This window comes from Humulus lupulus, chromosome 1 (assembly GCF_963169125.1).
Source record: "Humulus lupulus chromosome 1, drHumLupu1.1, whole genome shotgun sequence".
NCBI lineage: Eukaryota > Viridiplantae > Streptophyta > Magnoliopsida > Rosales > Cannabaceae > Humulus > Humulus lupulus.
In genome coordinates this window covers 193,532,921-193,544,937 of record NC_084793.1, presented here as the reverse complement: position 1 = coordinate 193,544,937, position 12,017 = coordinate 193,532,921, and the positions used below count along the sequence as shown (strand labels likewise).

Here is a 12,017-nt window from a genome sequence, read left to right as displayed (position 1 = left end):
ATCCATTTTGTTGAGATCTTTTCAAAAAAATATCAAGTAAATTTTGTTTAAAATAATATCTCTAATTTAACAATACTTTTATATAAGAGTTATCATATCAAGTATATGAATGTAGAATTCTTCTCTCTCCAAACAGTATCAATTGTGAGAGTATATTGTAAGCCTAGAGTTCAACAGGAAAACATGGCAAATCATTTTTGTCACACAAAATTACGTCTCAAATTCTTTATAATCATACATTATTTATTTACTATCCAATGTCTCAAATTCTTTATAATCATACATCATTGATTTACTATCCAATTTTTTCTCAAATAATTACGTTCCAAATTCTTAATAATCATACATCATTGATTTACTAACCATTTTTTTTTCACAAATCAGGTGGTCAATCTGCGCAAAATTCCAAGGTAAATCAACACACAAACATAATGCAAATTCAAAATTTTTAAACAAATTACTCTATTCAGTTATGAATTACTCTATTAATCTTATTCAAAATAATTTCTTATCTCAAATCAGGCAGTGAAGGCAATAGTGAGTCACAAATTCAAGGTATCTTCTTATACAAATTCAATTATAAATTACCATATTCATCTTATAGAAATTTAGTTTTTTTCTCAAATCGGTAGTTATTCACAAATCAGTGTAGTCAGTTCATATAAGATAAAGTTCAACAAAACACAAAGGTAGCATCTTCAAAATAAATTTTTATCTCAAATCAGGTAGTAGTGAGTCACAAATTCAAGGTACCATCTTATACAAATTCAATTATAAATTATCATATTCATCTTATAGAAATTTAGTTTTTTTTCTCAAATTAGGTAGTTATTCACAAATCAGTGCAGTCAATTCATATAAGATAAAGTTCAACAAAACACAAAGGTAGCATCTTATACAAATTCAGTTATGATTTACTCTATTCATCTTTTACACACAAGATTTTGTCTCAAATTCTTTATAATCATACATCATTGATTTACTAACCATTTTTTTCTCAAATAATTAAGTCTCAAATTCTTTATAATCATACATCATTGATTTACTAACTATTTTTTTTCCTGAAATTAGGTGGTCAATCTACGCAAAGTTCCAAGGTAAATCGACATACAAAAATAATGCTAATTCAAAAATTTTAAACAAATTACTCTATTCAGTTATGAATTATTTTATTCATCTTATTCAAAATAAATTTTTATCACAAATGAGGCAGTGAGTAACAGATTCAAAGTACCATCTTATACAAATTCAATTATAAATTACCATATTCATCTTATAGAAATTTGGTTTTTTTATCTAATCAAGTAGTTATTTACAAATCAATGCAGTCAGTTCATATAAGATAAAGTTCAACAAAACACAAGGTAACATCTTATACAAATTCAGTTATAATTTGCTCTATTAATCTTAGAAAAATTCAGTTATGAATTACTATATTATGTTATGTGAGTAAAAATATTTTCTAGTTTATTAATTTAGTGAGTTTAAAATAGTAACACGATCAAATAATAAATAGAAAAATAAAACCTACAAGCATTAATAATATTTCAGGATTGATTAGATTAACTATTAAGATTAAATAATACTCAAACAAATAATGCTATACTTACATCTTGAGCTAACCCATTAATACTTGGGATTGTTAAAATATAACATAATTTTATTAAAAAAACCATGCAGCTATTAAAAAAGAAAAACAAAATCTTTTAAAACCTATACTTGCCTCTGAAAAGCAACACATTAATACTTAATATAACATGTACACAAAAAAAATATAGTAACATATAAATCCCCCTATGCCAAACCATTATCAGATCTTCCTATGCCAAAGATTTCACAAACCTGAATCCCCGAAAATGCTTACATTAGAGGAAAAAAACAAAATTAAATTATCAAAATACTTCAACAATACTCAAACAAAAAATTAATCACACAAATAAAATGATATGAATAAGTAGTAATCAATTTAGTGAGTTTAAAATAATAACACAATCAAATAGTAAATAGAGAAATAAAACCTACAAGCATTAATAAGATTTTAGGATTGATTTGATTAACTATCAAGATTAAATAATACTCAAACAAATAATGCTAACAATGCATAAATAAAATCTAAGATCTAGAGCTAACCCATTAATACTTGGGATTGTTAAAATCTAACATAATTTTATTAAAAAATCCATGCAGCCATTAAAAAAGAAAAACAAAATCTTTTAAAACCTATACTTGCATCTGAAAAGTAACACATTAATACTGAATATAACATGTATATATACGAAAACAATCAAATATCAATCTCACTTAAGTTCCTACATATCAACAACAAAATACAAAGGCATAATCTTCTTGGCTGCTTGGAAATAAACTACTCATCTTGTAGATGCAACAAAACTAAACTACAAACATAGATACATGACTCACCATTTAGCAAATCGAGCACCTTGCTTGTAGTACTCAACAGATCTTGAACCCAACCCATCTAAACATTGGCACCAAGACTCATTGTTGGACCCAGGAAAAGGAACCGAACCCTGAAACCCAAATAATGCAATAAAGATAAGGACCTTAATAACAACAAATGGGATGGTTGGGTCCTACTCTTGCGCAAAATTCTTAACATAGCAATTAATAAAAGTGGAAGCAACATCACACCTTATCAACTTTAATTCCTGGCACGATATTCTCCTCCTTCAAACAATCAACAAACTTCTTCTCATCTGTTGTCGACTGGTAGAGTGTTTCAAAAAATAATACAAGTGTTAAATGTTAATATATTAGTTTTTTTTCTTTTAGGTAGGATGAAATCTCTGGTAAAATTATATATTTTTTTATTTTGAATTGTTAGGATTTTAATTAGGTGGGTTGATCTATCATCGAATAGGCTTCGATTAAGTTTACAAACTAAACATGGCTAACGAAATAAATCAATAAATCACAAAATCAAACCAAATAAATAAAAATTCATCAGGATATTTCAAACAGTCAACAACAAGTGATTCAATCGAATAAGCGTAAACAATACAAAAACTTGTATTGCATGAACAATTTCAAAGATGAGTAGAAAGAAACTCACAACTGTCTTGACGAGTTCAGGGTCGCGCGCGAGGGAGGCTGAGATGGGGCTAGGTGCTTCGAACACTCGCCCTTGGGTCCTCACTGCTCGGAGATGGTGAGGGAGGGCCGAGGTGGTCAGAGATGGTGAGGAGGGGACGACGGGGTGACTATTTTTGGGTGAGGGGAGATGGCGCACGTAGATGGTGGTGGTGGTGAGTTTAATTAAGGGTGGCGACTAGGATAGGTTTAGAAATGGAAACTAGATTAAGGGTTTTGGGAGAATGATATATATATTTATACTAAGGTTATTGATAATTAGGGTTTGAGATTATTGGGCTTCAGCTGTTTACTTTGGGTTTGACCCAATAATGTGTAGTTTTTACCCAATGATCCTAAATTCTACCCAAAATTTATACTTAAAATATTAATAACTATTAAACCCACTCTATTTAAATAATAACTATTACCCAATGTGTAGTTTTATTTATATATATTTAAATTAATTAAAATTAAATAAGTTAGGTAGACAATATTTGGAAGATATTGTTATCATCATATATATATAATATTAATAATTAGGTTATTTTGGATATCAAATTGGATATATACATATTAATATCATAATATATAAATTGTATACAATCAAACCCACTCTATTTAAATGATATAGATAGTTAGAATTTCATTATTGGGCTTTAGGTGTTCACTTTGGGTTTGACCCAAAAATTTGTAGATTTTACTGAGCCCAATGACCCTAAAATCTACCCAAAATTTATACTACAAAATATAATTTACTAAAAATTTATAACTGAGGTAAACAAATTTTTTATTGATGTATATTTAAATTTATTAAAATTAAATAAGCTAGGTAGACAAAATTTGGATGATATTATTATCATCATATAATATTAATAATTAGGTTATTTTGGATAAAAAATTTGATATATATTAATAATAGTAATCATAATATATAAATTGTATATATGAATATTATTGTTATTAAATTCCATATATATATATAACATAATTTGGTCAATTAACATATTCTTTTATAAAAAGAATATAAGTACATTAAAAATTTAACTTTATTATTATTATTATTATTATTATAACTTTACTTTCAGGATTACACCCATCTCTATTCACCTTCAACACTTTGAGTGCTACCACTATAGTAGTAAAATATTAATTATTTATTATTACATAAATAATTGGAAGTTGCTTGGAATATGGAAATTTAGTTAATTAGTATATTTGAAAATATATTTTATCATTTAATTATTTAATTTAGACTATGATATGATATATTTGTTATTTTTTTCCTTTAGAAAAATATCTTGCAGTTGAAACATATACTACATTCATTGACATAATGGGAAATGGTAAGATTTTATTAATAATAGTTTAAATAAAATTATAAACCTACAAAAAAAAATTTGAACTTTATATTTGAAAATTTTTCCTTTATGAAAATTGTGACAGTCAAAATCCCGTGATCCGTAAGGGGAAAGACCGGGTAAGCTGTGCAATCCCACACCGCATGGGGAAGGTCAAGTGTGATGAGTCTAAGGTTGTGTAGGTATGGGACTACACAGTTGAAGAGGGCTTAAATTGATTGATGGGTACTACCTATATCAACAAGATGCATCTTCTTTTCGGTAGCCCATCACTTGAGAACTCCAAAGTTAAGCGTGCTTGACCTGGGGTAATCTAGAGATGGGTGACCTCCTGGGAAGTTTTCCTAGGAAGCATGTGAGTGAGGACAAAGCACGCTGAAAAGACTCGTGTTGGTTTGTAGGGTCAGTCGTCATTCCAGAAAGCAGCCATAGTGACGTGGGGCGTTACAAATGGTATCAGAACCTTGACCCAGCCGGAAGTGTGGCTGATGGGGACGTCGGGCCCGTAAGGGAGGGTGATTGTGACAGTCAGAATCCCGTGATCCGTAAGGGGAAAGACCGGGTAAGCTGTGCAATCTCACACCGCCTGGGGAAGGTAAAGTGTGATGATTCTAAGGTTGTATAGGTTTGTGACTACACAGTTGAAGAGGGCTTAAATGGATTGATGGGTACTACCTATATCAACAAGATGCATCTTCTTTTCGGTAGCCCATCACTTGAGAACTCCAAAGTTAAGCATGCTTGACCTGGGGTAATCTAGGGATGGGTGACCTCCTGGGAAGTTTTCCTAGGAAGCATGTGAGTGAGGACAAAGCACGCTAAAAAGACTCGTGTTGGTTTGTAGGGCCAGTCGTCATTCCAGAAAGCAGCCATAGTGATGTGGGGCGTTACAAAAATCACGACAAACAACCTACAAAAAGAATTTCGTATAAAGATTTTCCAGAAGAAAAAAAAGGAAGAGATTCGTAGAAAACAAAGAGAGAGATATGCTAAACAGAAAGCATTAAAAACCAATTCAATTCGTATAAATGATACCGAATTATCAAATAACGATGATTTGTACACATTTATTAATGATCGTATGACGGTATCGATTACTCAACATTCAAATATTGATGTTTAATATACGAACAATATTGAACATGTTAGTCCTCTTCAAAGAGTATCAAAGAGACAACGAAATTCTTATACTCATATTGACATCAATGAAGAGGGATCGTCTCGTGAAGTCTTTGTTTATCCCAATCTTGATGGCACCAGGCTAATTCATTCAAAGACAAATTCATCTATAAATGTCTCTATCCAACAAATTTTTTCTGAAATTATTTTTCTCAGTAGTCTAATTCAACCATCCTTCTATTATTTTTATCTTAACATTTCAGTTTTTTTTTATGAATAGGACCCATTTGTTGTTCGAGAGGATCTAATCTACAAAACAAACATATCAAGACCTTGTAGGGGTAAGGAATTAATATAAAATTAGTTAGTTTTTCAAATTCATTCATTAAAACAATATGGACAATTTTATTTTGTTTTCTAATTAGCCAATCTCATCAAAATAGGTCAATCACATATTTGTTCTACTGGGTTTAGACAATTTCTAAAAGTAGTGCCATTTGAACCATATTCACTTCCATTAGTGCCTAGCTGTAGACATTGTAAAGCAAAGCGATTTTGCCATGAAACAACTGACTTTTGTTGTGCTGATGGAACTAAGTGAGCTTTATGCATTGTTTACATCCAACAGTAGTGAATCTGCACATTTTCAGACATATATTCGAACTTATAACAATAATTTTGCATTTACATCATTCGCTGTTAATTTTGATAAAGAACGCTGTCGAAGAAATAGAGAAATATATACTTTTTGAATCCAAAGACAAATCTATCATTATATCAACTACTTGCTCCATTCCAATAGTCATCATTCTTATCTCTAATTGTATTTCTACGACACAGAGCATGAATTAGAAAATTGAATTTCTAATTCAGAGAGAATGGAGCCATCAATTGTAACCCAACTCATCAATATTCTTCGCATCAATCCTTATTCCATTTTTTTTGTTCACTTGGAGATTTCCCTGATTTTGAAAAACAAATCATTCATATAAAAACAGATGTTGGGCTTGATCAACATGTATTCAATGCCCCTACATCCTCACAAGTTGCAGCAATATGGGTCGAAAATGATGATGGAGATCAACCAAGAGGACATAACATTCTTGTGCATAGCCATTCTGGTGGAAATCATAAAGTTCAGTATGACTTTTGGTGTTATGATCCACTACAATATTCGATATTATTTTCTTTCGGTGATATTGGTTGGCATCAAGGGATTCAAAGGATTAGAGGAAGCAGATCAAAGTACTACAAAACAAACCCATCAACAAATCCTCAACAATCAGCCACTGCAGAAGAATTACTTGCAATAGAAGAGCGAGGTTAGACTATAGTATTAAAAATTTATAAAAATTCATTTAGTATATACATCCAAGTTAGTAACATTTAATTCACATTCAACTTTTGTATGATTAAACCAACAAAGAATGTGCCCATTAGTTTCATGCCGGGAATATTATTGTTACAAGTTGCAAATTAGAGAAAATATCAGATCAATTTTGCTACTTTCTGGTTGATTATTGCAACAATTTGTAGTAGATATGTATGTATAGATCGAGACCTCAAGACTAGATTATTTTAGAAGCAAGCAATAACATATTCGATCAGAGTTGTATCAAGGTATTGTTGATATAATTACGCTTGGGGAAACAAATCCTTCAAATGTTGGGAAACGAATTATACTCCCATCTTCTTTTATTGGAGATCCAAGAGACATGAGAAAAAGATATATGGAAGCAATGACTTTAGTTCAACGTTATGGAAAACTTGACATTTTCTTAATGATGACATGCAATCCAAACTAGCGAGAAATTACAAATGAACTAAGTCCACACGAGGAGAGTCAAAATTGACCTGATTTGGTTGCTCATGCGAAATTGGAAGAATTAAAGAACCAGTTATTCAAAAGACAAATATTCGGAAAAATGTCAGCATATGTCTATGTTATTGAGCACCAAAAAAGGGGTCTTCCGCATGCCCACTTTTTAATTATCTTGCAAAATGAGTGGAAACTCCATGCACCAGAATCTTTTGATGAGATCGTATCAGCAGAGATACTTGATAAAAATATAAACATCCACCTCCATAACGCTGTTGTCAAGCACATGATGCATGGACCATGTGGAGAATTGAATCCATCAAATGTTTGCATGAAAGGAAATCATGGATGCAAAAGTAATTATCCAAAAATTATGCATCTGCAACAACTGTTTGAAACGATTGGTTCCCAATATATAGGCGCTCAAACAATGGAATGACTGTGAAGGTCCGAGGACAAAATTTGGACAATCGTTGGGTTGTTCCATACAACCCGTATCTCCTTGCCACATTTGACTCTCACATTAATGTAGAGATTTGTTCTACAATAAAAGCAGTGAAATATCTTTACAAGTACATTTATAAAGGTCATGATCGTGTCGCTTTCAACTTGGTTTCTGAAACAAACAATCAAAAAGTTGATGAAATCCAACAATTCTAGTCAGCTCGATGGATTGCTCCCCCAGAAGCAATGTGCAGAATATATGGATTTATTTTCAATGAGATGTCCCCAACAGTGTATAGTTTGCATTTACATCTGGAGGATCAACGCCCGATCACTTTCCGAGCAAACGACGATCTAATTAACATCCTCAATTTAGACCGTTCTAGAAAATCTACGCTAACAAAATGCTTTTCATTAAATCGAGTAGATGAAAATGCGAAGAAATTATTGTATAAAAAAATTCCTGAATATTATGTTTGGAACCATCAACACAAAGAGTGGACTCCCCAAAAAATGAAAACAGCCATAGGTCGTATTGTTACAGCAAATCCATTTGAGGGTGAGCGTTATTTTATGAGAATATTGCTAGACCATGTAAGGGGACTGATGTCCTTTGAAGATCTTAGAACAGTTGAGGGAATTTTAGCCCCAATATTTTGTGGGGCAGCAACAATGCATGGTTTGTTACAAAGAGACAATAACTTAGAAGACTATTTACATGAAGCATATTTATATCAAATGCCATCCAGTTTGAGGCGATTGTTCGCAACAATATTGGTATATTGTAATCCAACCAATCCAAGAGACCTTTGGGAACGTTTTGAGGAAGATATGTCAATTGATTTCAAATCATCAAAAGATTCTACATCGACTGCAAGATATCATGTATTAAGGTCAATCTCTTGTACGATTGAATCAATGGGGAAAAACATTAACTCTTACCATCTTCTTAATGAAGACATTTCTTTTGATGGAAATGAATTTCAATCTAGAGAAATCGATGATGAGTTGGGTGTTGAAATTCCAGAAGAAGATATTACATCTTCAAGATCACTTAATAGCGAGCAACAACAAGTGTATAATGTAGTGTTGGAAAAAGTTTTATTAAACAAAAATGCTGCAATCTTTGTAGATGGCCCAGGTGGGACGGAGAAAACATTCCTATACAAAGCATTTCTGGCAATAGTACGATCAAGAAACTTGGTATCACTTACAATTGCTTCATTAGGTGTGGCTGCATCTATACTTCCAGGAGGTCGAACAACTCACTCACACTTTAAGCTTCCACTTGATACTGACGAAAAAACCATATGTTGTGTGAGCAAACAAAGTGCACTTGCAAACCTACTTGATGCAGAAAAATTAATAATATGGGACGAGGCACCGATGACAAGAAAACAACACATAGAGTCATTAGACAAAATGCTAAAAGACATCAATGAGTCTGACATAGCCTTCGGTGGAAAGGTTGTTGTTTTCGGGGGAGATTTTTGACAAGTATTGTAATGCCCCAAAATCCCTAATAAGGTTTAATGGTTGGATTAGTAGGCCGGGAGGGCCATAATTAATTTATTATGCCATTAAATGATTATATGCATGTTTATGTGAATTATATTATAATATGATGTTAAATGCATGCATGTGGGTCCACATTTCATATAGGGGCACTGTGGTAATTTGCCTCGTTGAGGGCGTAATTGTATATTTGTATGCATGTTGGTGAACTATTGTTGAGGCCACATAATAAAGTGGATTTTTTCGATCCATTCGACATGAGACAATCTTTGAATGCAAGTTATTGGTCTGGTCATAACGGGGTTAGTTTCGGGGCTCGGGGTGAGTCTCGGGGTAAATTGGTGATTAGAACATTGCCGGGAATTAAAGGGTAATGGGATATGATTTATTAGCATTTGAAAATATTGACAATAACGGGAATTAGAGGGTGTTAATTATGATTAACGAGATAGGCGGGAAAGGACGATTTTGCCCTTGGTGGCTGTTAAGGGTTTTAATTAGGCTTAGGGGCAATAAGGTCTTTTCACCCTAAGGTTATATTTAGCCATTAGAAGGTTGTGGAAGTTAGCAAAACATAGCATATTTCCTTCTCTCTCGTACACCATTTCTCTTCCATTTTCCTTTAAATTTTGAAGCTCCTTTTGAGGAACCAAGCTAGGGAATCAAGTCTTGATAAGCTAGGGTTGTGTTTCACCATTGAAGAGGGTGTAATTCTGAGCTTGGGGGTAAGTTTTTAACCATAGAATCTCTTGTTCTTGTCCTGTTTTCATTTGGTTTTTAGTTTGGTTCTTGAGTTGGAAAGTTTAGAATTCAATGGGGTTTTTGGCAAAGGTTACTTGGGTTATGATGCCTAGGTCATGTGTAGATGGTTTTTGGGTTCAATTGGGGGTTTAAATGGAGTTAGGATGCTTGTTTTTCAGGTTGGAAATGGAAGAATCGAAGGAGGGAAGAACCAAAGCAGTTATGCTTGGCCCTAGCGCTACAACGCCCAAAGGGTAGTGCTACAGCGCTAGCCAGGGCAAAACTTCCCTGCCTGTAGCACTGGGACGCTAGGGGGGCAGCGTTGTAGCACTACCTTGTTTTCTGTGATGCATATTTTGGGCATTTTTGAGGGTTTTTGGCTCGGGGTTTCAATTCCTAAGGCTCAAGATCGAATCTACTCACCGTTTGGGTACAATTCGGGGTCCCGGAAGTGAGGTTTAGGTCAAGACCCTTTTATGGTTGATTTTCATTAACAGAGATTATATTTGGTTATGACTAGGTGACTGCTAAGGGATTAAAGGATCGATCATTCTCAAGGGTTGTTCAATTATTATTTCTCGCCCGAACTAGAGGTAAAAAAACTACACCCCATACGTGACATGCATCGTTGTTATTGAGGAATGTTCAATGTTTAAATGTGGACATTGATTGCATATCAAATGCTTAGAAAATCTTGCTCACTTGTGCATGGCACTGACTAATTAGTCAGAATTGGCAATGGTGTCAGTATTAACTGTGAAGCTGTGACTCACTAGTCAAGTTCGGCAGTAGTACTGAGCACTGGTCATATGGTATTGATTAATAAGTCAAGAGCAGTCTTAGCGTATTTAACACAAGCCGACAAAGATTAGATCTAATCGACATCTTCATTGAATGACTCATTATGAGCATTAATGCTGGACCAGCCTCAAGTTCGATGAAAACTAAAAGTGCTTGTCTAGCCTATGGCTAGTAACTTAGAGCCAGGGCCAGAAGGCCCAAGTGCCTGCATCGTCACATGGCTATGGGTTCTGAGCCCCGTAGTGACTACTCATCAGTCAATCATCTGTTTAAGTTAGTGACTACTCATCAGTCACTCATCTGTTTAAGCTAGTGACTACTCATCAGTCACTCATTTGTTTAAGCTAGTGATTACTTATCAATCGCTCATCTGTTTAAGCTAGTGACTACTCATCTGTTTAAGCTAGTGACTACTCATTAGTTACTCATCTAGTTGAAGTTATTGACTTGCTCATTAGTCACTCATTATGGTTAAAAAACCTCAAGTGTTAAATCACTCATTTGATTAGAGCTATACGCTACATCATGGTTAACAAAACCTCAAAGTGTTAAATCACTCGTCTGATTAGGATTGACATGATAGTCATCCATTTAGGAGGGCAGGATTCCTCATCATGGATCCCCCATCATCATCTGAACTTATTTTCATGCATGAATAGGGTTATCATTGCTAGGCATGCACATTATGATTTTGTAACATGTTACTACTGTTCATGAGCATATTGAGTTTTCTTGCCGGGCTTCGGCTCACGGGTGCTATATGGTGTAGGTAAAGGCAAAAGAAAGCTGGACCATCCTTGAGTTGGAGAGCTTAGGTGATGATGTGTACATATGCAGCTGCTCGACCGCCACGGCCGAGGGTTGAAAGAGGAACTATGGTTAAACCCTATTTTTGTCGCTTAGGTCGGCTGGTTGTAAATATTTTCTTGTAATTAACCTTTAAATTATATTTATGGGATCCCAATGTATACATTAAACGTTTTAGTGAAACATTATATCTTAACCAAATTTTTTATCCCTAAACCACTAATCATACTTAGTTACACGATTATGGCCAAATGACTCGATTAGCGAGTTTAGCACTGTTTAAAATGCACACCGTAACGGTCCCTGGAGTTTAGGGCGTT

At 33.5% G+C, this 12,017-nt stretch overlaps 1 protein-coding gene across 1 annotated transcript; it reads left to right on the top strand.

Moving 5' to 3' along the window:
- The first annotated feature begins 8,079 nt into the window (after window positions 1–8,079).
- On the top strand, window positions 8,080–9,327 carry LOC133825867 (uncharacterized). The gene has a single exon (XM_062258762.1). It carries the CDS (start codon window positions 8,080–8,082, stop codon window positions 9,325–9,327), a length of 1,248 nt encoding a protein of 415 aa, XP_062114746.1.
- Window positions 9,328–12,017: the final 2,690 nt, after the last annotated feature.